Raw genomic sequence first — 27,443 nt, 5'->3', positions numbered from 1 at the left:
CCCGCCTGAGGTTTTTCAGACAGGTGGGGGGACTGGGCAGGAAGGACGGGGAAGGCACTTGTGAAACAGTAACCGAAAGAGAAGACTAGAAATGTGAGCAGGGCAAGGCGAAAAGCCAGAGGGACGGGATTAAAGAACTGCAAAGCGGGACAAAGGACACCTGCAGCTGAGCACTCAAAACCCTGTCACCTACAAGCAGTTGAAACCTTCAGTATTAACTCCAGGGATGGCATGAGCCCGTGTGTGCAGCAGGAGAAGCAAAGGGGTTTTTGATGCAGCTACTCTGCTCCTGACGCTGCTCCGCTTTCCATCAAAGCGGACCACCGGGCCATCGGAAGGCGAGAAGGGGTCCAGGCACACATTGTTTTATTGTGCTCTGCTGTCTGTTTCATTGTCTCTGTTTTATCGTGCTCCTCAGGTGTTGCGTTTTTTACACGTTGAAGGCAAGGCCGCCAAGGAAAAAGATCAGAACTCGCTTTATCGGGACACTCACGTTATTGCGGTGGTCGAGAGCCAAACCTGCAATATCTCCACGGTCTGCCTGCTCTGAAGTTCGGGAGCTGCTCTCCCGAATCTGGGTTGTTACCATTAAATTACTTCTAAGTGATGTGCTTTACTGATTTGGCTGCAGCTGAATTTGCGTGTCTTACACAAGAGTTCTACCTGACTAAAGTTACTCTCTAGTACAGTGGTTCTCGGCCAGGGGTGAGTGTGTCCCCGGGGGGAACTGGCAGTGTCTGGAGATACCTGGCTGTCACCACTGCGGGAGGGTGCAGTAACACCTAGTGGGTGGAGCCAGATGCCACTCAACACCCAACAGTGCACAGGACAGACCGCCCCCCCCCCTCCCCGGGAATGTATTACCCAACTCAGAAATTCAGCAGGGCTAAGGCCGCAAACTTCTGCTCCAGAACACACGCCCCTGAAAAAGCTGGCTGTTTATATCAGAGAGAAGAGAGCTCCACCTCGGATGAAAGTAACAAGCAATCTTCACATTTTCTGTACCACAAACATAACCCAAAGCCTAAACAAAACTACCTCAGCTTTCAGAAAAGGGATAAAAGCAAGTACAGCGAGGGGTGTAAGACTTAGGGATGTACGACAGTACCTGGACATGCTTGATGACTTCCTCCCCCTCCCTCTGCCTTCCCTGCCTGGCCTTCCCCTTCTCTTGTTTATCTCTCCCCAGGGAGCTGTGACTTCTCCACCGATTCCTGAACACTGGAGAGCTAAGTTCCAGTGAGACAATAATGTTGACTGAATTCCTTCACGGGACGCAAATGCGAAGATCTGAAGAATGTAGGGGCTGGCCTTTTGCTCACATACAGAAATGATGAAAGACAAGACTGCAATTACATTCCGAGCAGAGTCACGTAATTAGCAAATTTATGAACGGGTCTTCTTTTCGCAGTTCCACTGTCAGGACTAATTACTTGTATTAATTAGAACTGTCAACACATGAATATGCTTGTTGAAGCTGCTTCCTATGGTAAAATACGAGACTTGTAACTATCAAGGCACTCGAAAAGATGCAGAGACTTCCATTCAGTAGCAAGTCTAAGTGGTGGAGAAGCGCTGACTGCACAAGGAACCTTGGGGGCTGCCTGTAAATAGGTTCCTGGTTAATGAATTCGCTATTTGCTCTCCCCTTGCTCAGGCATCAGTCCTGGTCTGGCCATGGGAAGAAGTACCCACCACAGCACAACTTTGGGGGACTGTACAGGGAGGAAAAAAGGATCCTGCAAGTTACCGGAAAACTGCAAAGAGCAGCCAGGACGGTGCGCAGGGAAGAGTTCCTGTTCCTCCTTTGATTAGTCTGAGATCCATCATCAGTAAGTTTGGAGAACTGCTTTTGTGACTGGGGAACGACTTGCGGGAGTGGGGGGGCGGGGGATTAAGACCAGAGCTGGGACACCAGTTTTAACTCCACGTGATCTTAGGTAAACGCACAAGTTAATCAGCCTCTCTGTGCCTTGCTCTTCCCATCTGAACAGGGAGAGCAAACAGGATAACAGCAATAGAACTTGTAAAGAGTTGTCGTGAGCCTTAGATACATGAAAAGGGCGTAGCCCAGTGCCCCGCACAGGGAGTACGGACGTCGCCGCTTTCTAATCATTGTCGTCTAGGACGGGGGTAGAAACAGAAGGGACCGAGTTCGCACTCCTAGAGCAAGAACCCCGGAGCAAGGTGCGGAGCCACTAAGCGCACTGGAGTGAGACAGGCCTGGGTTCCTCCCTGAACTCCATCCCTCACTGAGTTTCCTGTAAGACTCAATGATACCCAGCTTCCCGGGTTCTTGTGGAAACTAAACTAAAAAATGCAGGAAATGTACTTGCTACGCCTGGTACATAAAAAGGGATTGCTACACCTTGGTGCTTAAGTGTTCATTATTGGTAGTATCTTTCTTGGAGACGCTTCTCTGAACCTGATTAAAATGGATGCAGAAAGAAAAAATTTGGTAAGTGACTAAGGTAAGTGGAGACAGAAAACATGGGGGAGAGAAAGGGAAACGCGGAGGCAAGAAGAGGAACAGAGGCCAGTGTTTGTCCGTGCCAGGTGCCCTCCCTCCTGTCTCTGGTGGCCGGCACTGCTGCCCCATGATGGGGGGGGGGGGGGTGCAATTCCCTGGCCACAAAATCCCCATAAATCCCTTAATCACCTCGTTCACTGGAGAAGGAGAGACAGCTGGGACGCCAACTGGGGCTGCCTGGCCGTGAAGCCCGCGCCACGCTGAGGTGTGAAGCGAGGCTGCGGAGGGCTTCCTCACTTGCCGAGGGCACAGATTCTGAGCCCTTCTGCCTACTTTTCCTCCCTTTTCCCTTCATATATATTTGAAAACAAGGAATCAAAAGCTTGATAGGCAGCCTTTGTTCTGGCCCGCTAGTTAAATTTCTTCTGATAATGTCAGTTAATCAAGCCATTGCAATGTTGACCCCCACAAGTACCAACTTGGCAACGGTGCACAAAAGACGAAATTACTTTCGTTTTATGTTTTAGTTCGCAAGGTCCATCCAGACTCGTGTTTCTGACAGCGTGAAGATGGCCCATCTCGCGGATGCTGCAGGGAACAGATGGAACAGCGAAGGGCATCTGCTAGGGTCCCTCGGAACGCAAAGATCTTATATTCCCGAGCATAGCAAGAGCTGGTTTCAACGGAAAATCCATTTCTGTGTAAAATTATAAAACTAGCCAACTAATAAAATGTGAGTTGCTGATGACCCCTAATTGTGGTTGTCTTGGAAATCATGCAACGCCTTATGAATGAGTCTGGTCACAGTTTTACAGCATCAAGACGATCAGCACATAAAAAGCAAATCTAGTTGGAGGATGTTCTGGACGCTTTCCCAGGGAAGCTCAGTTAATAAATACAAGGTAACAGAAAATCCACTGGAGTTCACAGGGGAAAGCAGCAAGCTGGTCCCAGCCGATCGCCGGAACCCGTGAAAACTTAGGGTGAAGCGTATCTTCTCACCTGGACTCCATCTGGTTGCTCTGGTGACGCAGCCACATCTAGTCTCATTGCCCTTTGCTTCATTCTGCTCCGCAGGTGTTATGTTTTTTTACAAAGGGAAGGCAAGGGCCTGCGCCAGCAAAAAGATCAATGCACTAGCTTCACTGCGGTACTCGCTGTCGGGGGGTGGTCTGGAACCGAACCCGCCATTCCTCGGATGTGCGCCTGTGCTCCCCTCTGCAGATGTAGGTGCTGAAAGGTCCCACTGACAACGCTCTAAGGTAGTGTGGAGTCTTCAGCAACAGTCAGAACGGCATCCTCCCTCTTCGCAGAACTGAATTTAGTTTTTTGATTGCATACTACATGTAAAAATGACCTGGGATGACACGGCAGGAACAGCTCTGAGGGGGGAGTGCAATGACGGGGAGGCCAGGACAAGCTCAGCGATGAGATGTCTTGTTCCCTCGACTTGCACAGGTGTCCGCCGAGGTTCCCTGAAAACATTCCGCCACGAAATCTGCAGTAGAAATTCCCCCAGGAAGCTTACAGTTGACCGAGAAGACATTAACAACCTCTATTTGAATAACTTAACTTGAAACTTTTTGATGAGTATCTTACAGAAAGCTAATTCACCAAAATTTCTAATTAGGAAGGTGTGAATGTAAAAAAACAGTTGACAAAGTTAGTAAATTAGTAGCTGTGTCAAACAGAACACTAAAATAGTATTATTAACTATATTATTAATTAAAATATGACGATGATGACTACAATATAACAGGCAAAATAACGTAATGAGTGAGGACACGTACACAGACTCTGGAACCAAGACTGGGCTCCAACCTCGGCTCGATCACCTGTGAGTGACGGGGCCTCGCTGGGCCTCCTTCGGTCTAGGCTCCCCGTCTCTGAAATGTGTCAATAGTAGCACTCGCCCCACTGGCTGCTCCTGGAGGGAGCGAGCACACGCGCACACAGACTCAGGTGCACACATGGGAACACGTATACATACGCACACGGAGGTCATTCACAACCACGCCCGCGTGGTCCGACTCCAATTCCATCTCTCCCCCTGCAACCCAGCCCCCACACGGAGCAGTGATCTTAAAACCCACATTTGATCTTCTTGCTCTCCTACCTGAGACTTTCAAGGCTTCCACTCCCCCCAGGGTCAAGCAGAAAACCTTTCAACGCAGCACACTGGGCCTTTCACAACCCGATTCCCACCTGTCTTGCCACTCTGGCCCCCACACCGAAAAATACACTGCAGCCACAGCCGACTGGGTTCCTGCAGTGGGCTGCCCCCCCTCCTGCGGCCTCTGTCCGTTTTCTCTGCTCACCACACTCCTCTGTGCACACTCTTTGCCAGCTGCTCATCGTATTCAGGGGGAGCCGAAACCCTTAAGGGGGTCGTGGTCTAAACCCCACATCGCCCCAAACTTAGATACCATACATTCATGTGAGAAAGGAGGCTCACTACCTGTAATTTGTCTGCCGATCTTTAAGACAATTACGGTGGGAGCAGATGTTCTGACATCAGGCCAGTCACCCAGGAGGAAAACTCACGTTCAGAGTAAATGCTATCCTGTTTGTGCTCCTCTCTGTTCTGTTTGCTGTAGGTGCGGTTTTTAATTTATGTTCATGGTAAGCAGTTGCCTGCCTAGTCTTGTACCTGCAAACAGCAGAGAAAGATATGTGGGGTTTTTTTTAGAAAATACAGGCCTGGGTGTTTTTAAGGACAGTGCTCACTGGATCTCATTATTCTGCCAGCTAATTGACAGGAAAGGACGTCCTAATTGCTCATTAACTCTGAAGATGTCCCCCTGGCCTGGTGTCAAGGTCTGGCGTAGAGTGCGCAGCAGCTGTGTGAGTGTGGCCGCTCGCGGGGACAAAGCAGCCGCTCCACACCGCTACAGACAGCATGCGTTTTCACTGTGGGCTCAAACAGTGCTCTCTGTGACACAGCAGAACCGGGCGGGGAGTTATTTTCTCCTCCGGCTAATTCCATGAGCCGCACTCCTGGTTACATGTTTTCTTGGGCTGCAAGGCTTTTCAGCCTTGGCTTATGGAAATCGTTCCTGGTTGGACTGGAATCTGCTAAAATGAACACTGATGTAAAAGGCAGATCGAGAAAGGCATTCCTTGGTGCCCTTGGGCTCCCAGCCAGCCCTGTCCCGGCCTGCAGGACCGGGATGAGCAAAAGTCTAACACAAACAAGCCTCCGATGCAGGCCCCGCTCAACGGCAGCGCAGACCCTCCGGCACAGCACACGAAGAAGCCCAGGATTATTCCAGTAAACGGCAACGTCCACGCACCAGGAAGCCCTGTCTACGTGTGTCTGGGATTCATGGAACACCAAAGTGGTAACAATTAGCAAATAATTCGGGCTACCAAGGGGCAGGAAACATTGCCATGACCTGACGAGGGCCGTAGTGTCAAAGTCACTTCAGACTGGTTCTTGCTGGGCCTGAGTTACCTAAGTCGGAGGCTTACGTCTCACCGAAAAGCATCTTCTGTGCAATAGTGAATTACGTGGGGTTAACATTCATCTCTGTCACAGCACAGCGTGCCAAAGGAAGGGCTCTGCTAACCCCCAGGGACGCGGCTTATTTAAAGTTATAATGAAGACAGCTGGTGTCCTATACAGATGTCACTTCCTCTAGAAGACACTTATTAAACACTTTATCTCCCTTAATGTTCATGGCCCGCCTCCACTTTGTTTCGGCATCACCCTAGGTAAAAGCAAACTGCTTCCTTGTAGTCTCAATGGGCTGAAAATGAAAAACTACCGGGCTTTGGGTTGTTCCGGATGATTTGGAAAGAATCCTGAATGCAGTGACGCAGGAGCCAACCCACACTGTTTTCTGGTAACACAAACTGTACCCTGCAATACAAAAACCTCTTTCCACAGAGAGCCCACCAGTCTTCTCCCTTCCGAAGGACCCAAAGGTTCGAGTCCCAACCGCCATGACAGCCTTTCAGCGAGATGACACGGGACAGATACAAAAAGAGCTGCCTGGTGCCATTGTTTCTAAGTGGTGGGCTAAAGCTGCCTCAGACTAAGACAGAATCCAGTGTGTTCTGAAACCTTTAAGAAAGAAATCATTGCTGTAGCCAGGGAGAGCGGGCTACTAACAACAGGACCAGTTGGCCTTCTTGCCTGAAACGTGTGGGTAACTGCAGCCCAGAAGCTTTGAGAGGAGAGATTAGAAGGGAACGAAAGGGATACATGCAAAAGGGAAAGGGGGAGACAGGATCTGAAGAAAAGCTAGTTAGGACCCTCAGCTCTGCTCGCTCGCCCAGCACTCCGATCGCCTGCCTGGACGCAGCCTGCAGAGGCTGGAGGTGAATGCACAAGGTACAGTTTTCGCTGCATTTCTCCACAAATAACTTCCTAATGCCCTACATAGGATGGGGCTGTGCAGAACAGCAGAGAAGAGCAAGGCTAATACTGAATATTTTAGCCATGCATAGGTTTATTTTAATAACTCTTCTTTCTTTATTAAGGTACTACCTGATTTTGCAGAAATTTTAGAAAATGGAGTAAAGCCAAAAGAAGAAAATAGAAGTCACCGTAATCTTTTTCCTGGGAAATAAGGATGACTGGCATTTTATTAAATATTATTCCAACCTTTTTTATAGTACATTGACCAGGTCTTACAAAAGTAAATGAGTTTGTGACTAAGAACACTGCTGTATCCTGCTTTTCCTCGGGCTTCTCTGTCTTTTTAGTGGCTGAGTATTATTCTGTATCATGATTATTTATTTAACCAGTCTCCTCTTGCAGCATGCTTGGGCCATTGGCAATTTTTTCCAAAGCATACGCTTACAATGTAATTTTAATCGGCTTAATATGTACAGCAATCTTACTAAGCTTGCACAATTTTGCAAACGTATTTACAACAAAACTAGCTTTAAGTGACACAAACATGACCCAGGAAGATCTCTGGTCTCTGACTGAGTCAGGAGGATCTGTGGATACATAGTACGCATGAATCTCGCATGTGGCTCCTGGTAACAAGCACAACAGAATTGTAAGTAGTTCTGGACCCCTGGAGAACTGCCACGTGATAAAACTAGACCACTCTGACAGCTCTTTGTGGTTCTTTAATAAATGGAAATGAACACATGACTCTTGACTGTTCTCACCAACAGCACAGCGGATGAATAAAAACCCGAGAGGCTGCTGCAGGAGGAAGAGACCTCGGTGCGCATTCTCACGCGAGTGACTCCCAATAACAAGCATTGTTCAGCGTAAAATTCTGATATCTTAAGACACATGTAAAGTGAGTAAATGTATCCTGTTTTTGTTATGAATTATTTCTTTTCTAAGAGGAAAACTATTGAAGAAAAATTGAGTCCTATTTAAATTAGCTATGCAAATATCCTCAATTGAAGTGTGTCCATATTAAAACAATACTTTAAAACTCATATGGTACAATTTTTGGTAGAAGCCAATAGCAGCCCAGTGGGCTACTTATGACTGTCCGCAGTAAACATTTTGGGGGGTGTACCCTGTGATGCAGGCTTCTTGTATAAGAAGGGCATCCTTTCCCTGTGCAAACTATTTATTTCACAATTTTTAATTCTTGCCAGGAATTTTTGCTTAACCAAAAAAAAAAAAAAAAAGCTTAGTCAATCATACATCTACCAGTAAAGACAGCAGTAAAGGCAATGTCAGTGTTAACCTCTAAGGAATACAGTCTTTCAAATTTAGCTAAGACTGTTCTGCATGGCTACACCCACCTCAGAGATTTCCGTTTTCTGAAATCTGGACAATGCCAATAGAATAGGTGAGTATGGCCCTCTTTTTAGGTGTTCATCCCGTAGAACACAACCTTGGGCAAGTCTTTAATTTCTCCATACCTTTGTTTCACAATCAAAAATAGTAAAGATAATTACAAAACCATATTTCATCAGACTCTGTGTGGGCGTGTGAACCTTCCTAGCAGAGTAACCAATGGGAAAGAGGCACTTTATGCTCAATGAACTGGGAAGAATTTCTCCCAAACATTTACAGTGTTTTTTTGTGTGTTTTGTTTTGGTACCTGTGCAATGGGTTGCTGCCAGGGTGCACCTCAAATGTTAGGTGATTCTTCTCTGGGTGGTGGGATTTCAGGTATTTTCGTCTTCCTTTGCCGATTTTTATGGTCTGCAGTAAATATGGACAGTTTTGAAGGGCTTCAGAGCAGGACTGCCCGTGACGTGCTGCTTTGGCGGGAGGATTATTTCGAGCTGAATGGAGACCAGTGGGCTCACACATAACTTCTGTCTCTCCTCGAAAGAATTCAAATTGAGGCCTTGCCCATCATAAGAGTTATTACCAAAAATAACTTGTCGCGTCCTATCTATAGTGAAGGACACGCTTCTAATTACTGAACATCTGCTCTTCTTATCGTCCAGCAAATGACCTCCCTCCCTGTGTCCCCCCGGGTGCCTGTCCTCGTCCTTAGCTCAGAATGCCACACGTACTCCTCTTCCCTTTCTGTCTCAGGGCCTCTCGTGCACGTGGGGTCTCTGATTCTTGTGGGGGGGGTTCCCATACATGCACATGCAATTAATGTGGTTATTTTCTTTGGTTAATCTGCCTCATGTTGATGTAATTATTAGACCAGCCAGAGGACCTACAAGGATAGAGAAAAACCCACCCCCCAATACTTTTATATGCAGAACAACAGGTGCTACCCAGATCTGAAAGAGTGGAAGAGGTGAGCTCAGGCCCCGTCATCACCTGTCTCAGGCCCTCCGCGGGGCACATCTCACGCATCTAGAATGGGACTTCGGGAAAGGAGTCGAGAGCTGTCCATACCTGTGGCAAAGCAGGGGCAGAACCATGCGGCCATGACAGCACACACCCACCAGGTGTCAGCATACGCACCTGCTCTCACACAGTCCCCCCGCCACATCTAAGGCCAGGTGGACTCTGCCCCTGCTGACAGGGGCACGCTGAGAGGCCGCCTGCAGTCACATGCAGAAGGCTGATGCAGAAGCTCGCCCGGGGTTCAGCTCTGCTCTAGGAAACGTGGGTCCAATCTGGTCCCTTCCAGGGAGGACCTGACTCCCTGGCCTCTCACACCTGGGGAGCCCAACCTACTTCACACCTGCCTGCCCAGCTCAGGACACTGTCCGAAGTAATGGGCCACACTTAACAGACAGATATAGGAAGATAGAGAGACAGGTACAGACATAGATATAGAGGTACAGATATCGATAGTGATGGAATAATAACTCTCTTGGCTTCTCCAAGTCTGTTTTCTCACTGTGTGAAAGCAAGTGTTAGGTATGGTGACCTCAGCCAGTGCCAGCATACTGTCACAGTTCTGCCTGAAAATGGTGCTGCCTTCTCTTGTTCTCCATCAACAACTTAGACAGTAATTTCAATAAATCCCTCACAGGATCAAAGCAGCACACCTCGCCTCAAGATTCACATTGCAGCCATGTGCTTCGTACGCTCGACAGTGTGCCCCGCCAGTGCGTACCTGCACTGCGTAGAAAAGGGTTAGAAAGGCTCCGCTAAAAAGGAAACAAAATTGCATTCACTGAAAACATCAACTAGGAAGTGGACAAAACAGTCTGGGTCTTCCCCTCAAAAAAAAAAAAGGTAACTGTTTCATTGTTTCATACTGGAGCTTAGAATCGTAGGAATAGAAACTTCCTCATACCCTCAACTGTTCGAGCAGTAGGAATGTATGTTCCATTGCAAGTTTAAAGCACTATTTGATATCTCTCTTCCAAATTAACACATTTTATAAAAATAACAAAGAGTTTCTTAATCGGGCCTATATTATAGTTTTCTCCAATTTGGTCTTTAATTAAACACCGTATATACACATTATAACTTCTGAAATTAAAAACTGTTCAGATAACTTGGGTATGCAAATCATTGTATTAGTACACTCGACATTCTATAAAATTCACCTGTAACTTAGGGGATCACAGTTGCTGAAGTGGAGAGTTTCACAGCCGGGTCAGTAAGGCGATCTACTCATTTCACAAGTTACTACGTCTCCTAAACCTAATATACTGGTTAACCGAAGTGAAGTAAGTCACTTAAACCTCCTGTCATTCGCCAAAAGAGTAATGTGTTTAGTTTGAGAGGAAAGACAAGATTTATTCACTTCTGCAGCCGGCAATGCTTAATGGTATTAGACGCATACCCGGGGCTCCAACAGGGATGTGCTGCACAGCTGAATGGACAATGCAGAGCAGCGGGATGAGCGTGCAAGACGGTGTTTCTGAAACGCCTGTGATCTGGTAGCACACGGACAGGAGGGAGGTCACTGTTGTGGGCAGGGAGGGGGTGGGTGGAGGTGGAAGAGGACATAAGGGGGATAAATGGTAATGGAAAAAAATACCAGAACAAATAAACGACTAACAAAAGATTTGGTAGCTTCAAATCAATCTCTCTGTGCAGGGGAGGACGTTGGGGACATGGGAGGGGGAGTGAATTTGAGTTTTGTTTATACTTTTATTGCCAAATCTGCTTATTAGCATCTGAACAATGCCTTTCAATAAACAGTGATTGTGGGGGTGGGTGGCAGAGAAAAAAGTTATAAATATATTCACACGTAACAATTGATGTCCATTTCCCAATGCTTAAACTTCATGTATCGTGTCTGTTTTTATTATTTTAGCAGTGGCTGGGCTATAGTTAACATTTTTACATGGTAGAACCTAAACAGAAGCCTGCTCCTTCCCAAGAGGGATCCAAACAGAACCCTGGCCTGCTCATTTTATTATTCTCTTCCTGGCTGGCAGGGTCACGTGCTGTGTCCCGGGTCTGAAAAGGTGTGTGCTTATGTATCTTATGTGCAGACCTTTCCATTTAGATGCAGTCACAAGTAGCTGACTTCACTCACTTAGACAAGTATCTTCAGCACAGACAGCGGCCAGTAAGAACCAGCCACCGAAAGGAAGTGGTATTCTGCAATGAAATCGCTTTTAGACAACCGGCACGTTTTCATTACGTAGAAAGTGTTCCTGGGGGAAAACACACCCAACTCCGTACTTTTAAAAAGAAAAAGCTAAGTGGCCTGCCCTGGCCTGCCATGCTCCTGTGAGGCCAAGCCGGCCAGCCGGGGATATTTGCCCATGTTCAGAATTGCCACCCGTGTGACCTGCACAGGGCCCCAGAGGGCCCATCTCATCACGCAGCTGAAGAAGACACCACCATTTAAACCTCGTACTTATTGGCTGAGACCTGCCACAGCTAGTTGTGTGAGCTGATCTTCCTGAGCTGATCTTCTCTCCGTAAGTGCTGAGACGTCTGTGTCACACAACTCACCAACATTCCTCCCACTTCCAAAATCCCCGCCTTATTTGACCTACTCCCCTCCCACTCGGTCCCGTGCCACAGAACAACGGGAAAGGAAGGGACTTTGAACAGCACCCAGTTCAACTCTTTTGTTATAAAAATAATAATAAAACAAGGGTTGGATCAGATTCGGTGACTCGCCCCTCAAGTAAAACTCAGTGAGGAGCCAGGACTGCAGCTCAGCCCCCTGCAGGTCCCTCCTTTCCTCCGTGAGCCTCGCCGTGACAGAGTAAAACAACATGAGCGTGATTTATTCGTCTTCTCAAAAGTTTCTATACGGTATTAAAGAAACGAGACAAATGCTGCCTTTATATACCTTGGTGTAGCTTCAGGAAAAAAGAAAATGTACATTTACTTAAAATGTATCTCAGGCGGTCCCTATGCACAAACGATACTTAGCAACAGGATTCAAAGACGTTGTCAAATGGTCTGGTAACAACAGAAGAACTAGATATTGACTGGAGACCGGAATACTTTTTCCGGCGTGGCTCCCCTGGTGACGGTGCTTCCCACGACTGTGAGACAAAGCAGCAACCAGCTCCAGTCTGCAGCGTGCTGCCGCTTCGTCTCCCATATGGCCAACCAGCAACCCCGGCTGTACAGAGTGGGGTGGCGCGGGTGGGGGGGGGGCGGGCGGGTGAGGACTGCTGGATCTGCCCGAGACAGCCAAGGGTGACAGGGCCATTTGCCTTGCAGAGGAGTCTGAGAAAAGCAGCCCAAGTTACTCCGCGTGTCAGTGAGGTCCGCAGCTTTATCCAGTGCACAGGCTCCAGGCTGGCAGACAGAAGTTTAAAAGGACACAGCTTTGTACCCAGCCACCAGCTGAACTTGATGGCAGGCTATTAAAATAAAGGGGAGGCACAAATTATACATGGAAGGATGTGGGGGAGGGAGAGAGGAAAATGCAAGGAGCTAATGTTCCTAGCTGGCATCTGCCTTTTGACTCAAAGAAAGAGATGGCCCTTTTCCAACATTTTTCTATTACTGTGGTATCAGCTGCCTCTTGGACTCGTTTGTAAAAGCTGAGACTGCCAACAGAAGAAGACAAGGTTTCTGTGACCAGCGGCAGTGTGCAAGCCCCTCGAAATAACAGGGATTTCCACAGTTCTCCTAGGAAGGTGACTTTGGCATTATGGGTCCCAGCAGGAGCCCCAGGGCTTGCGATTACGGCCAGGTACCCTTAAGAAATATGACACCAGCCAATTCTAAGGCTAAAAAGGTGCTAGTTTGATTTAACTTACTCTTCTAATATCTTTAACTAAAGAACAGTTTGAAACTAATTGGTTCTGGATGTTTCTGGCTAAACTGGCATTCCACCAAATGAATTTCTATTAGTTGGCCTTTTCAAATCTCAGTATTGTTGGTTAACTATTACACTATCTTTTCACTCTGAAAACTGGGAATCAAAGAGAAACCATTAAGCACTTACCCAGCCTTTTTACAAAGGGCTACAGATTCTACCTACTTCATGAGGAAAAGCTCTTTAACTTTAAAACAACGACAACAACAACAAAAACCTGGTCAATAAATGTGCTAGGAGTGATAGATTCAAGATGCAATAAAGAACAAGGACAGCTTCCAGCTTCCACTTGGGATGGAGAAAGCTGGAAAAAGCATCGCTCCCATCCTTATAATAAACACCAATGCTGGACAACCTGCAAATGAATAACTTTTCCCGGGCCCAGCAGAGAGCAGGGACAGTGGGGCACCAAAACGCCACTGGAGCCTTGTCGACCTGGGACGTGCTGCGGGACACTAACAACGAGACCGTGGCCCAAAAGGTTAACAGATTGCTCCAGTGTGAGCCAGCAAGAGAACACAGAATATATTCACAGGCTATGTAACACAGAACATAAAGGAATTCACACCCACTTCCAGCCCTTCTCGGGGCCTCCTGGGGTCCTCACAAAAGAGAAGGGAGAGTCCAGAGGAAGTGTCCTTCCTCCGTCCTCAGGAGGGAACCTCAGCCACTGCAGGGGAGGTCTGTAGCAGTCTAGACCCCTCTCCCCTGCCCTCCCTCTGCATCAAAATCCTTAAATGACTGGGAGAAAGGCAAAGCAAAACACAACACATCTCTAAACCTGGGAGGGGGGGGGTGCAGGAACACCTCCAGACCCAGGGATGCAGTGAATGCCTGAGACTGAGGCTAATGCCGCCATCACTCTGTTGTATTCCCGAAACTAGTAACGTAATATCGTGTGCCAACTATACTTAGTTTTTTAAAAAAACTTTAGCTTACTCAACGTAGAAAGAGGATATAAATATTGGATGGGGGGAAAAATCAGAGCATACCTCCCACCTGACTCCCGCCACCAGACTCAAAAGCAGAGAGTAATGAGAAACAGCAGTGTGTACTACGGGGAGACAGCAGGAGAGTGGACAGAGTAGCGCCCCACTCTCAGCCCCGCCAAGTTCCGGGGCAGAGAACAGATGAGGAATTGAAAGTTCAAGCAGACTCTGAGAAAACCACTCTGGCAAGTCAGCCCCCACTCGGAAGCAAGGTGACACCAGAGGAACTGGAAGCCTCTGAAGGTACCCGGAGCACCAGTATGTGTTCCATATCATGCACAGGAACCGGTGTAACTAAAAACACTCATGGAGTTCAAGGGTGCACGGGCACAGGCCATCAGTGTGACACAGAGGACCCGAACAACACATCCACCACCATCAGCTGAGCTGTTTTAAGTAACTTTGTGGAACGCGCCACCCAGCAAGGGCAGAACACACACACTTTTTGGCGCCCGTGATATTTACACCAGGATGGACCATAGAACATGACAACCAGCTGATACTCGTCCTGGGGGTGCAAACCTGCCCCACCTTTGAAAATCAAAGTAAGTTAGTCAGTCAGCAGACCAAAGAAGAGGAAGTACATAATAATCTCAACAAATACAGAACTTTTCTTACAAGTACTATTTATAATGGGTCATAGTTCTTTATCCAAAAAAAGAAAGAAATACTTAGGTATAAATCTAAGAATACATATGTAGGGTCTATATGTTCAAAATTTAGTGGTATGAAAAGATAATTACAACATAATATTGAATGAAAAAAAGTAAGGTACAAAATAATAATGCCCTATATGGTCAGAATTTTATAAAATAAACTCAAACCGAGTATTTTCCCATAGAAAACAAAAAGGCTAAAAAATAACAAAGGTCTTTCAAAAATATCTTCTTGGTTTTTCATTCTTAACCAGATGCTCCTGAAGTGTTTCAAGGAAAACCTCATTGAAAGTGAGATACTTTGTAAAGCTTTGGCCGTCACCAGTTACTGTGTGACACTTCAGGACGGCTCTTCCGATCAGTTTCCTTGGAACTGGGTCCATACGCTCTTAACATCATTGGCTGAAAATGGAGTTCCGTGGTCAAGCACGTTTGGGAAGCACGGCCTTCATGAACGGGTCTCCTGATCGCAGAGCTCATTTGAACCGTCTGCACACCAGGTCATTCGGGGTCTTCCAGGGGGTACAGTTCGCAGAGTTTCCCAGTTATTTGAATGCAGAACTTGTGGAGGGAGGAGTCAGAGCAGGAGGGAGAGGAGAGAGTTGTTTGGGTGACCTCTGAAAGCAGGTTACTGACATCGTGTTACTTTGCTTCTAAATACTTGGGTGTGCACGACCCAAGGATAAAGGCCATTCTGCCGCTGGACCACAACACCGCTGCCACATCAAAGAAAGCTAGGTCATTTCCCTGACCATAACAAGTATCTGGTCCAAATACAAAATTCCCCAGTTTTCTCAAAAAATGTCTTTTGTAGCCAGTTTTTAAAGGTTCTCATGTCACGTTTGGTTATTTCCTTTTAACATAAAAACCACATCCTGCTTTTTTTATGACACTTTCCCCCCAAGGAAACCAGTCTCACTGAATGGTGGAAACCCCACAGTTTGTCTGGCTACTTCTCCACGGTGCTGTTCACTGTTCTGCTGTTCCAAGTGTTTCCCGTACAGTGACACTCACATCTGATGACGTAATTAGAGCCAGGGCAAACACTTTTAGCAGGCACACGTCATAGCGATGCTGCCTTCCGCATCCTGCATCCTATCGGGAGACACACGATGTCAGGCCATCCCACTAATAATGCCGCTGTGTGTGGTCGCTGGGATCAGGTGGTGACAGCCAGCTCTCCCTGTCACAAAGGTGCATTTCCGCTTGGCTATAAGCGTGTCTGCTGGGAGGTGATACTATCTCACCATACGAACGTCCTATTTCTTCATAACTTCCAAAGATCTTGGATGATCTTTGCAAGACTGTCAGTTACTTCACTGGGTTCCCTGTTAATTTTTATTTACGTCTTTTAAAATTTCTTTAGATTCAAATTTACTCTTGTGGTGTTGACAAGGGCAAAGACTTGCATACCTACCACAACAATCCAGGCACAGAACAGATCCATCACTTCAAAAACTCCCCTTGCACTGTCCTTTGGTGGTGCTAAATCAAGTTTGGTAACAAGTCCATGCTAAGCTGCTCTGCCTGCTCTACTTGGCCCATCATATGTCCCATCTCGTCCAGCAGTGACTAAACTCCTGTGTGCACAGGAACAACCACGAGAATTTGTTACAGCGCAGGCGCCGGGGCCTACTGCCCGAGTTCAGGACTCCAAGGCCCAGGCGTGCTTCTGGGGACCGTAATACGGACAGTCCCTCTGACTGCATGTGGTGTGGTGACAGCAAGACTGGCCGAAATCCCGCACCTCTCCTTCTGTCCGTGCTCTTGGCAATGTGGCGTCGCAGCTCTTCCTCCGAAGAGGTGGGGCCAGCTTCCCCAGCCCATGGACCCGGACTGGTCTGGACTTGTTTTGGCGACAAGACACAGTGGAGCTGACGATGAGCCAGCACAGGCCTGGCTGGTTCCCACACTCCCCTGGGGCCCTTACCCCGAGGCCTGTGGAGGGGCCCGGGCTGGCCTGCTGGACAGCATGTCCGGCCTGACCCCTGCCATCACCTCGGACAACAGCTGGGCGGGCATGTCCGTGAGGCCATTGGAGAGCAGCCGGCCCCAGCTGACCAGTGCAGACGCCTTAGCCTACCAGCCAAGATCACACAAGCCTGATGTAGCTGATTCACACACTCAAGAGCAAGAAGGAATGTTTATTGTTTTAAGCCACCTGTGTTACTGTGATTTGTTACACAGTATTAGCCAACTGATATACCATAGTTCTTATACTCTTCCCCTGAGAAAAATTCCTTTATCTCTCTCTGTCCACTTTCCCTGGCCAACATCATAATTTAAGCTTTCATGTCTTGTTTATACTGCAGCAGTCTTCCGACTTGGCTCCCCTTTTGCTGTCATCCCCCACCTCCACGCACACTGGAATATGCTGAGGAATACACTAAGGCCATGTCCCTTACAGTCAGACACCACGTTGTGATAATTTATGTATTCCCTCATCTAGCATGATGCCTGGTGCCCCCCACAGGTGCTCAGTCCTTGTTTGCTGAATGCCTGCTGCCGGATTCGTGATGCACAGCTCTGACCCCATCACGGCCCCAGGCAGAACTCTGTTGGCACTGACGCCAGATGCCGATCCACTTTCCCCCTGGCCTATTTACTTCTAGGACCAGCGATCAGGCCCCAGCTTCTCTCCCCACTCTTCTCCCCCTGCTTCTCTTAATGCTCCCTGCAAAAGTGAGGGCTGGCCACACCCCCCGCTTCTGTGTCTGTGCAGATACAACTCCTGTCTGCAAGGCCCTTGCACATGTCTGCACACCCTACACATTCCTGAAGGCCCAACTGAAATGTCACCTCCAGGGCGACAGGCTGACAGCGCTCAGCCTGAGCCTCTCTTAGGCACCTGATATTACGGGTCCCTGGGCGTGAAGGCACCTAGCCAGGGTCCCCCTAGCAGAGACTGTGAACGGTTCGAGGACAGGCTCCATCTTTTGCCTCTCTGTATTCACTATTGTACCTAACGCGGTTCATGAAACAACACGACCTTAATTAATGCTTGTTGAGGGAATAGGTGATTTTTGGTCACGACTGAAACAGTAACAACGGTAACACCCAGACTTGTGAGCCAAGACCACAACAGAGACGGCAAAATAAGTGCAGTGGTTTTCATACATCAGTTTGTCAAAGAGTCTTCTGGAAAGCCAGTTGAAAATCCAGATTCCTGGACTCTGCCCAAATTGGGGGATGGTCCAGGGAGCCGGGTGGAGCCCCAGGTTTGAATGTGGATCGGGCTCCCCGTGCGACTGTCAGGGAGGCTGGTGGGCAGCCCTGACGGCCGGTGACACACAGCCTGCTTTTCAGATGTGAGCCCGAAAGCAAACCCCTCCCCATGCACCTAAGGGTTTTTTAAAAAGTTTCCTGACTTCCATTCCAAAGCACTGAGTGCAGCAGGCCTATAAAAAGCAGCACTGGAACGACACGCGCAGTCTGGCACCTTAGGAGCTTAGGCCTGGGGGGGAGGGCGTCACACCCCGTTCTCTGCAATCACGGTGCGCACACGTTTTTTCACCTACATAGGCTTTCCGTAAACTGTTTCAAGTTTAAGTTGCTACACACAGTCCTTTTTTAGACCATCTCGCCTGTGAGGTACGCTTTAAAATAAGTGAAGGGTGCAAAGCCCCTACCTTGGTCCCAGAGGCTGGCCCGTAGCGCCCTCTCCAGCTGCTCCTCTTCACTCAGGCCTGCTGTGTACACGTCGTAGCTCCTGGGCACCTCTTCCCGGGAGCCTTCCCTGCCGTAAGGGTAATAATCCTGGTACCCAGAGTAGCCTGTGGGCACAATGAACAGGGGACAGAACACGGTCACAGACTGTTTTCACGCGTCCTGAAAGGCAAGGAAACAATTTCTGTCATTATTTGGGGTACAGCAATAATCCTCGAGATAAGAAAAGGTGGCAAATGACTCCTCCATGAGGGTGGGCGATGACCGCCCTGTCACTGGTGCACCCACAGAGCTCTGCACGGCACTGGGCATGGGCAAGCCCTCCTGTGCTGAAGAGGACGAAGGTGTTAAGTTAGCAGGCGGTCAGTGGTGCCGGAGAGGGGGCCCCGAATGGGCTGCTGACATATCAACGAATTCTTCCAGCTTAGAGCTAATTCATACTTGGAGCATTTTCAGTGAAGCCCCCATGGGAGTCGGGTTGGGGGGGTGTTGAAATGACAGTGGACAACCCCTTACTGTCCAGTGGCTCCAGGCCACGGAGGGCAGGCCAGCGTCCACTGTGCAGACTACAGGATCTCTGCGCTGGGTGCGATGCTTCGGGCAGTGATGAGGATGTTGAGATAGACTAGCCAATGTCTCTGTAAGTACAATTCCCCATCAGAGACCTAGTTGCTATTACTTTTGAGAAATCGGTTACAGATCAAATGGGAGAAGAGACAACCTGGCCGTTAAATAACGCTTCAGTACCCAACTTGGGAACCACACGAATAAAGGGCAATTACAGAGCAAAGTTCACTTCTGCAAGGTTATCCCCACCAACTTTTCAAGTCACTTTGGGCTTACTCCTTACATTCTCTTTAATCGCCCACTCTTAGGGAATTCACTTGGAAGAGATTTTTTTTCCCCCCATAGAAAAATACCGATCAAATTCTGGTGTAATGGGGGAGAAGTAATCGTCTGTTTCATTTTTTCCTTTCTTTTATGCCCTTTGAAGATGATGTTTCAAAGGTTTAATTTATGTGCTTTTTGTTGTTGATGAAAATTCGTACCTTTTACTATGAGTCTTGTGTCATATGTCACCATATCAGCCAAAAGCACAGGACATGCCTGGGTGTAAACAAGCTTCTGGCTGCTTTAACAAGACTACAGGAAAAAAACTCCCCCTCAGGCCAAAGCCAGGACCACTGCTGAGTAGAACATGGTAAACTGGCATCTCATGTTCAGAAGTTTGGATCATTGGCCCTAAAGCTATTTTAAGACCCCCTTTTGCGTTGGCCATGAAGAAAGCTTTCCTCATATACAAGACGGAGAGGGGAAAGGTCTAACTACTTCCCGTAAGAACTTTCAGGCGCTCCAAGAGTCTCTATTTTTGTATAAACAATGAAACAACAACGAAACACACACATTTAGTGTCAGCTGACATTCTAATGCGGCAACATGTGTTTATAAGTGCGTTTATCACGCGCCAGTGCCTACCAGTTCTATCTTTGCAGCAGCCGCACTGAGACGCACCCGACACCCTGGACGACTCCACGGAAAGTGTGCGACTCGGTGGCCTTCGGCAGGTTCATGGAGTTGGGCCATCAGCACCACAGTCAAGTCTAGAATGTTTTTTATCACCTCTCACCCCCAAGAAACCTGTAGCTGTTAGCTCTCACCCCCACACCCTTCCCAGCCCCCGTTAACCATGAATCGACTCTTCTGTTCCTGGAACTATGCCTATTTGGGACAAGTATGTAAACCGAATCATCCACGATGTGGCATTTGTGTCTGGTTTATCTCAGCACACTGTTCCAGGCCCACCCACGCCGTAGCATGAACCAGCACTTCAATCCTTTGCAGGGCCCGTTAATATTCTGTGTGGGAATGTGCCACATTTGGTGTACTCATTCATCAGCTGGTAGGCATTTAGGTTACTCCTACCATTTAACTACTGTGAATAATGCCGCTACGAACACTTTCATTCAAGCTTCTGTGTGGACGTATGTTTTCACTTCTCTCGGGTACATACTAGGAGCGGAATTGCTGGGTCCTACGGGAGTCTTGTTTAACCGCTAGAAAGTGTCAGAATGTTTTCCAAAGCAGTTGCGCCATTTTACACGCACACGGCAATATGTATGCGTGCAGAATTCTCCGCTTCCTCACCAGCACTTGGCATTATTTGTCTTTTTAATGATAGCCGTCCCAGCGGGTGTTAAGTGGCAATCTCACTGCGGTTCCGATAACTAATGATGGACAGCATCTTTCCATGTGCTTATCGGCCATCTGTATATCTCATTTAGAGCAATGTCCATTCAGAGCCTTTGTCCAGTCTTACCGATTAATGCCATACTCTTCGATCTTAGCGCTATTTTACCGACTATCCTTGAATGTCACAAAAATGAATGGTTTAAATAATAATAAAATAAAACTGGCTTCTGGATTTTTTTTGGGGGGGAGACTAATTCTGACAACCCTTGCTCCTAATATAATAAAAATTAGTGAGAATTTACTAACTACCTCCACTAACCCAACTTCCACGTTCTCTCTCTCACACGTTTCCCACGTCAGAATATTAACATTATGGCATTCAGAACGGGAGAAGGATATAAGTAAATTTCCCCAAGCCTCACAATGGTTTAGGGCTGAAGTGGGATCTGGATACAATTTTAAATGTTGATGCCTTTCTTCAAATTGGCCTCGCACAACAGAACTATCAGAGCAACTCAGCTCCCAGTGCTGTGGATAACACCCACCAGCGGGCTGCATATCCTGGCAGTAAAGGAGACGGGGGCATGGCTACAAATCTTGCTTTTGTGCTTTACGTACGCACACACACACACACACACACACAGAAGACAACTTCCGTGCAAGGACAAACCGTCAAAACACAATCAATGTATCTACTTCACGAAGAACAAGAGAGAGGGGCAACCACTCGAAAACTGACAGATTGTCTATGGATAAGTCTCTGATACCACGCGACGCTTCGGCAATCCCTGAACAGAGGGACTGTCCAATTCCCTAAGAGCGCCAATTACTTTATCGCAACAAAAATGCGTACTGGGCACTTGCCCACAGGGCTCATTACCACTGTCAAGCCCCTGTGGGAAGTCATCCTGTCACAGGAGGTCTATGCGGCGTGCCTACCTCTCTACCCTCAAACCTGTTCGGCTAGTTTGAAACCCAAAATAGCCCAGAAGCCCCACATACCTATCTAGCACAGGTATCAGAAATACCACCTACATCTATAGAGTTTTAATCTCCAGGTAAGTTTGCTATGGTTTCAGGCAACATTTTCTTTACACACAAAACCCTTTTTCTTCATGTTATTTCTTAAAACAACAATAACCCAGCCTTTAATCAAATAAAGTCTACAACTCTAAACATCTGAATATCATAAAATCTAATTCGGTACTTGTCAGACAAAACATGGGGAGAGAGAAAGAGAAACCTTCAGTGCCTTAAGTCAAAAAGATCAGTGTGGTCAAGGGTTCTGTATCATCAGTCATAAATCACCAACAGCACACAACTCCCATCCATACCTAGTATAATGAGACCAGGTCTCCTAGGACCACAAATTTCCCACAGCTGTTCTGCTGGGCCAATCAGATATTTTTAAATCTTCATAATAAACATGGCTGGGAAGACCTAACAATCAAACACTTAAGATAAGTAAGTTTAAATTATGTCCTGCGATGAATGCTCGTTTAATATTCTTTTGTAGCTCTATACTTTGGCTCTGTAGTAAAAGAGATTCTGGTTATCATTACGCTCTCAGCTATTCCTCCATCTGTTCCTCATACACATACCAGGACTTCACGGCAAAAGAGATCAAGAAACACCACCAAGATGAGAAAAATTGGTAGCAGCTTTTCAAACATTCATGAGGCTCTCTGGCCTGTAAAGGCTTTTTCAGCGAAGGACGGCCACAGTCAGAGTAAACCGCTACTTATAAGAGATACATATGCTCTCATCAAAGTTCCCTCGGTGACCATGAGCTTGGCCACCTGGCCTGGTGCTGCTCTGCCTTTGAAGAAACCCAATCACTTCAGAGGAAGGAGTATAAATATGGCGATCTCACAGGGGATACGTGGAGAGGTAAGGGGGGGGCTTTTATTTTTGCCTTTGGTTCCCTGGTCTGTGTCTCTGCTGTGCACAGCGTCTTCCTCACAAAGCGTGACAGCAGCAGCTCCCCCCTCCCTCCCTTTTTTAAGTAAGTGCAGTAAAAGGGAGAGAAAAGACAAAAAGGGAACTGCTCTATTTTGTAAGGTTAAGTCAGCAGAACGTCCAACTTATATCCTTGTCCAGCAGGAAACGCAGGGGCTAGAAACCAGGGACCGGTGTTTTTAGTCCTAGCTCTATTTATTACTAACAACCGGTTTGACTTTGGCCAAGTTACTTAACATTTCTCAACCTCTATCCGCAGCTGTCACACGAGACTAGAACTGGCAGCTTTCGAATCTGTGCCAGTTTGAGCCATGCCTGTGCAGTATTCTTCGTGTCCCGGGGACCATTCCTGTTTCTTTGGGGAGCTGTAAAAAATGGACAAAAGCCCTTTTTCCTCCAACAACTCCAAGGTGTTAGAGGCCACGTGGCCTGCGCAGTGGAGAGAAGAAAGTCAGCGGGAAGAGAGAAGCCGTGGCGGGAGGGAGAACCGAAGTGGCCTTCCCGCCCAACCCAGGCAGTCCTGCAGCCCTGCTACACCGAAGTCAGTACAAACTGCTCTCCCTGCCCGACGACCCAAAGGGCCCAATGCCCCCTAGATGACTACACAGTCGACCCTGGGGCAATGCTGGGGCTAGGGGCGCTTATCCCCCACCCCATGCAGTCAAAAACCTGCACGTAACTTTTAACTCCCCCAGAACTTAACTACTAATTGCCTCCTGCTGGCCGGAAGCCTTACTGTTAACATAAAGAGTTGCTTAACACATATTTTGGAGGTTATGTGTATTACACATTGTACTCTTACAATAAACTAAGTTAGAGAAAAGAAAATGTTATTACGAAAATATGAATGAAAATACATGTATAGTAATACTGTACATATTTATTGAAAAAGTCCACACATGAGCGGACTTGCGCAGTTCAAACCTGTGTCGTTCAAGGGTCCACTGTATTTATCGGCTGCGCTGGTAACTGACTGGTGCCCCTCCTTTTTTCAGGTGTGCCCACAGGCAGACGCAGGTGGGATGACACTGCCCAGCCACTGTCCCTCTCCTGCGCCAAGGCCACACTTCCAGGATTTTGAGCGAACACATCGCCAGCTCTGGAAGCCTCAGAAGTGAAGCCTGTTCTCGGGACAGTGACAGTCTTCACTTCTGTGGTCCCCAAACCTAGGTAACCTCTACAGTAACCCTCAAGCCTCTGGTTTTGGTTATTGATCCCATTCGAATCAACTAGGAAGCTTTTAAAAAACAGACCAAGTCCCTGTCTCCATCCCTATTCAGATTCGGTGGGTCTGGGGTGAACTCGCGGCATGGATATGCTGTGAAAGCTTCTCAGCTGATTCATACAGACAGCCAGGACAGATATCCGTGATCCCAGCCTTTAGAACTACATCAGATATTTAGCGTGAATGTAGCCCCAACAGAATCACTCTACTGATTAAACCCTGCAGTGGCACCCCAGCACATTCCGGATAATTCCAAACAGGCCTTTTTATAAAGGCCTCAAAAGCACTTTACCAGCGCTGCTTCCCTAAACTCCCCCTCACTGAAGGAGACCCAGCAGTCCTCGAAACCCCCAGGAACTGCAGCCCCCTCCTCCCGCCCGGGCCAGTACTGAACATGCTCCGCTCAAGTTGCTGCTCGGACTTCTTCTGCCAGGACGGAGGACCTGGACAGGATCAGCCCTCGGCCATAATCAAGTCAAAGGCTGGAGAAAAGATAGGAAACTAATGTCTTTAGGCACCTGTAACAGGCGCTACAGGATTTTGAACCTTTAGAGAAAGGAAGTCAAGGGAATGAGCCTGGGGCACTTTCCAGGGCAGAGGTGATGGAAAACAGCAGACTCCCTGCCCTGAGCTGGAATTTGCAGGGCAGAGTACAGCCAAGGAGAAAACTGGGTGTGTGGAGAAACCTCCAGAAATCTGCATGGAGTTCCCCGGAGGTTTGCTGGATATTAAGCCAAGTGTGATAGGTGAAATTCCATGAGGCCAGGCCAAGAATGACTGAGAGCTATAATCTGAACCGTTACCGGAGCTCAGGCAGCGCTGGGAGACATTTGCGTTCCCCCCGGCAGGACTGGAGAGCCCTTGGTGAACAATCCGCATTCAGAAGGGATCTCAGAAAAGTAAAATCTCAGTAGTAGTGCAGAATTATCCCTAAAAAAAATTACTTTAGCCCTGGCTTGTGTGGCTCAGTAGATTGAGTGCTGGACTCTGAACCAAAGGGTTGCTGGTTCGATTCTTAGTCAGGGCACATGCCTGGGCTGCAGGCTGGGCCCCCAGTGGGGGGCATGCAAGAGGCAGCCACACATTGACATTTCTCTCCCTCTTTTTCTCCCACCCTTTCTAAAAATAAATAAAATCTTAAAAAACTACTTTAGACCCACCCTAAATAATTTTAAAGCTGGCCCCAGAAGGATAAAACTAATCATCAAGGAACTTAACTGGGTGCCAGAACAAAGTCCAGTTTCCTTTAAAAGAAGAAAAACGTGAGCACTCAACACCACAATATACGCAATGTCTAGCATCCAATCACATCTTACTAGATACGCAAACCTGTGACCCACAACCGGGAGAAAAATCAATCTCATGAAACAGATGAAAAAAGAATGACATATACAGCGAAGGCAGGATTAGCAAGCACTCGGGGACTGCAAGACAGCTACTATAACCGTGCTCACGGTTTGAAGAAAAACAGGAACATCAAGAGGAGAGAAATGGAGGCAGTAAGCCAGGGGTCAGAAAGCTACAACCTGGGGTCGGAAATCAGCCCACTTTTGCACATAAGGTTTTACTGCAACACAGCCACACACCCCTTTGTTTATGAATTGTCTATGGCTGCTTTCATGCTACTGACAGGCCGACTGGTTGTGACAGAGGCCATATGGCCAGCAGAGCCCTTAGAATCTAAAACATTAGCTCCCTGGCCCGTGACATCAAAGATCGCAGGCACCGGATTTAAGCCACAGTGGTTTCCAATGGGCATGATGACAAAAGAGACCCCGGGCTTCTGAGGCCCGTGGCTTCTTTGAGATCTACAGCCGTTCTGCTCCAGGAGAATGCAGGGCAGCCTCCCCAGGCTGGAATGTAAGGGCCTTGGCCTAAAACAGGTCATGTGCTTTAATCAGAAGTCCTTTCTACCTACTTATACAGACACCTAGAAAGTCCATGGCATTAACTATCAGAGGAATGCCTATCTTAGGGTAAGCATGATGCTTTCTGAATAGGCAGCTGGGGAGAACTACAAGAACTGTGTACCTGAAACTAACTTCTAACACCTGGCCAGCAGGGCGTTCTCTTAGGCTGAGAATAAAGGGACCTGGGTCCAGAATGAATCTTATCTTGTCTGAGAGACCTCATGCTAATCACACAGTGTCCTCACGGCACTGTTATCTCCTTTCCTGGTCTTCCCCACCAACCCACTCAGGTGTGCTCCCTGGGCTGGCCCTGCATCGAGCTTCCAGGCATGTCAGAGGCACCATTACATCACGTGTGAGCTGCTCGACGACACCATCACTAGCATTACCTTCAAGTGGCTCTGTAGTGGCCGACACTATAATTTTTTAAAATTAAGTTAAAATATATTAAATAACATGAACTACTTACCTGAATTATTAAAGTAGTGTTGCTGTCTTGGGTAACCAGTATTGAAAGAAAAAATGCCTAAATATGAAAGAAACAAACATTTTAATAATAGCCATTGTTTTTTTACCTCCTGTTTTATTGAAGTATTACTGACATATAAAAAATTGTACGCAGTATATTTAGTTGGTGCAATGTGAGTTTTTAAAAAAGCTATGCCTATGATGATTCAATGTACATATACAGTCTGAAATGATTGCCACAATCAAGATAATTAGCACACCCACCACCTCACGGTTACCATATCTGCGTCTGTATGAGGATCCTTGGGGTGTGCTCTCTCAGCAAACCGCAAGTACACAACACAGCATTAACCTCAGTCAGGATGTGCACACTAGGTCCTCAGCTCTGACTCACCTGCTAACTGCAAGTCTGTGCCCTTGACCAACACCTCCGCACCTGCCCTGGCCTCTGGCCACCGCTGTTCTATCCTCTGCTTCTATGACTTCAATCTTTTTACATTCCACAGAAAAGTAAGATCATATAGTATTTGTCTTTCTAGTCTGGCTTATTTCGCTTAGTGTAATGTTGTCCGGGTTCATCGACTTTGTCACAAACCGCAGGATTTCCTTCTTTTTATGGCTGAATAGTATTCCTGTGTGTGTGTGTGTGTGTGTGTATTGCTGTGTATGTAAGTTATATCATTCTATGTCTATATATCTCACATATATATAAATGTGACATATCTACATGTCTAATCTAACTATCTACATGTACTCACATGTCTCACAATCCCTCTATCCATTCATCCATCAACAGACACCTGGCTATTGAGAATAGCCCTTAATGAACATGAGAATGCAGAGAGCTCTTTGAGATACTGATTCCAGCTCCTTTGGTATACACTCACAGGTAGAACTGCTGGGTCCTATGTAGTTCCAAATTTATTTGGAAGAACCTCCATACCCTTTTTCCATAACGGCTGTACCAATTTACATACCACAAACGGGGTTCCAGGGTTCCCTTTTCTCGATATCCTCAGCAACACTTAACTCTTGTCTTTTTGATACCAGCCTTTCTGATTTCAAACTATACTATAAAGCTTTGGTATCAAAATAGTATGATACTGTCATAAAAATAGACACATGGACCAACAAAACAGAATAGTCATGACTTTAACTGCCAAGCTTTCCAAATAGGAAGTTCTTTGTAACCAAATCCAAGGTCATTTCAAATAATTTCTAAACAATTGTTAAACTAAACTCTCTTTTGCTTGGGGCTAGCTCTAAAACATGTGGGGGACAATGAAACCTTGACTTATCCTCTCTGAAGTTCCTTAAA

General features: G+C 47.2%; 1 protein-coding gene across 6 annotated transcripts in view; it reads right to left on the bottom strand.

Annotated features, from left to right (window-relative positions):
- RHBDD1 (rhomboid domain containing 1) overlaps positions 1-27,443 on the bottom strand; it is a 111,029-nt gene that overhangs the window by 26,583 nt on the left and 57,003 nt on the right. For 5 of the 6 annotated variants that reach the window (XM_024564282.4, XM_045198442.2, XM_045198444.2 and 2 more), the window contains 2 exons: positions 26,127-26,183; positions 18,337-18,480 (listed from right to left, as the gene is read on the bottom strand). In XM_024564282.4, coding sequence (XP_024420050.1) covers positions 18,337-18,480; positions 26,127-26,183 — 201 coding nt within the window. The remainder of the gene's footprint in view (positions 1-18,336; positions 18,481-26,126; positions 26,184-27,443) is intronic. The other variant, XM_071220728.1, reaches the window with a different exon arrangement.

This window comes from Desmodus rotundus, chromosome 2 (assembly GCF_022682495.2).
Source record: "Desmodus rotundus isolate HL8 chromosome 2, HLdesRot8A.1, whole genome shotgun sequence".
Taxonomy (NCBI): Eukaryota; Metazoa; Chordata; class Mammalia; order Chiroptera; family Phyllostomidae; genus Desmodus; species Desmodus rotundus.
This window is presented reverse-complemented; position numbering and strand designations above follow the sequence as displayed.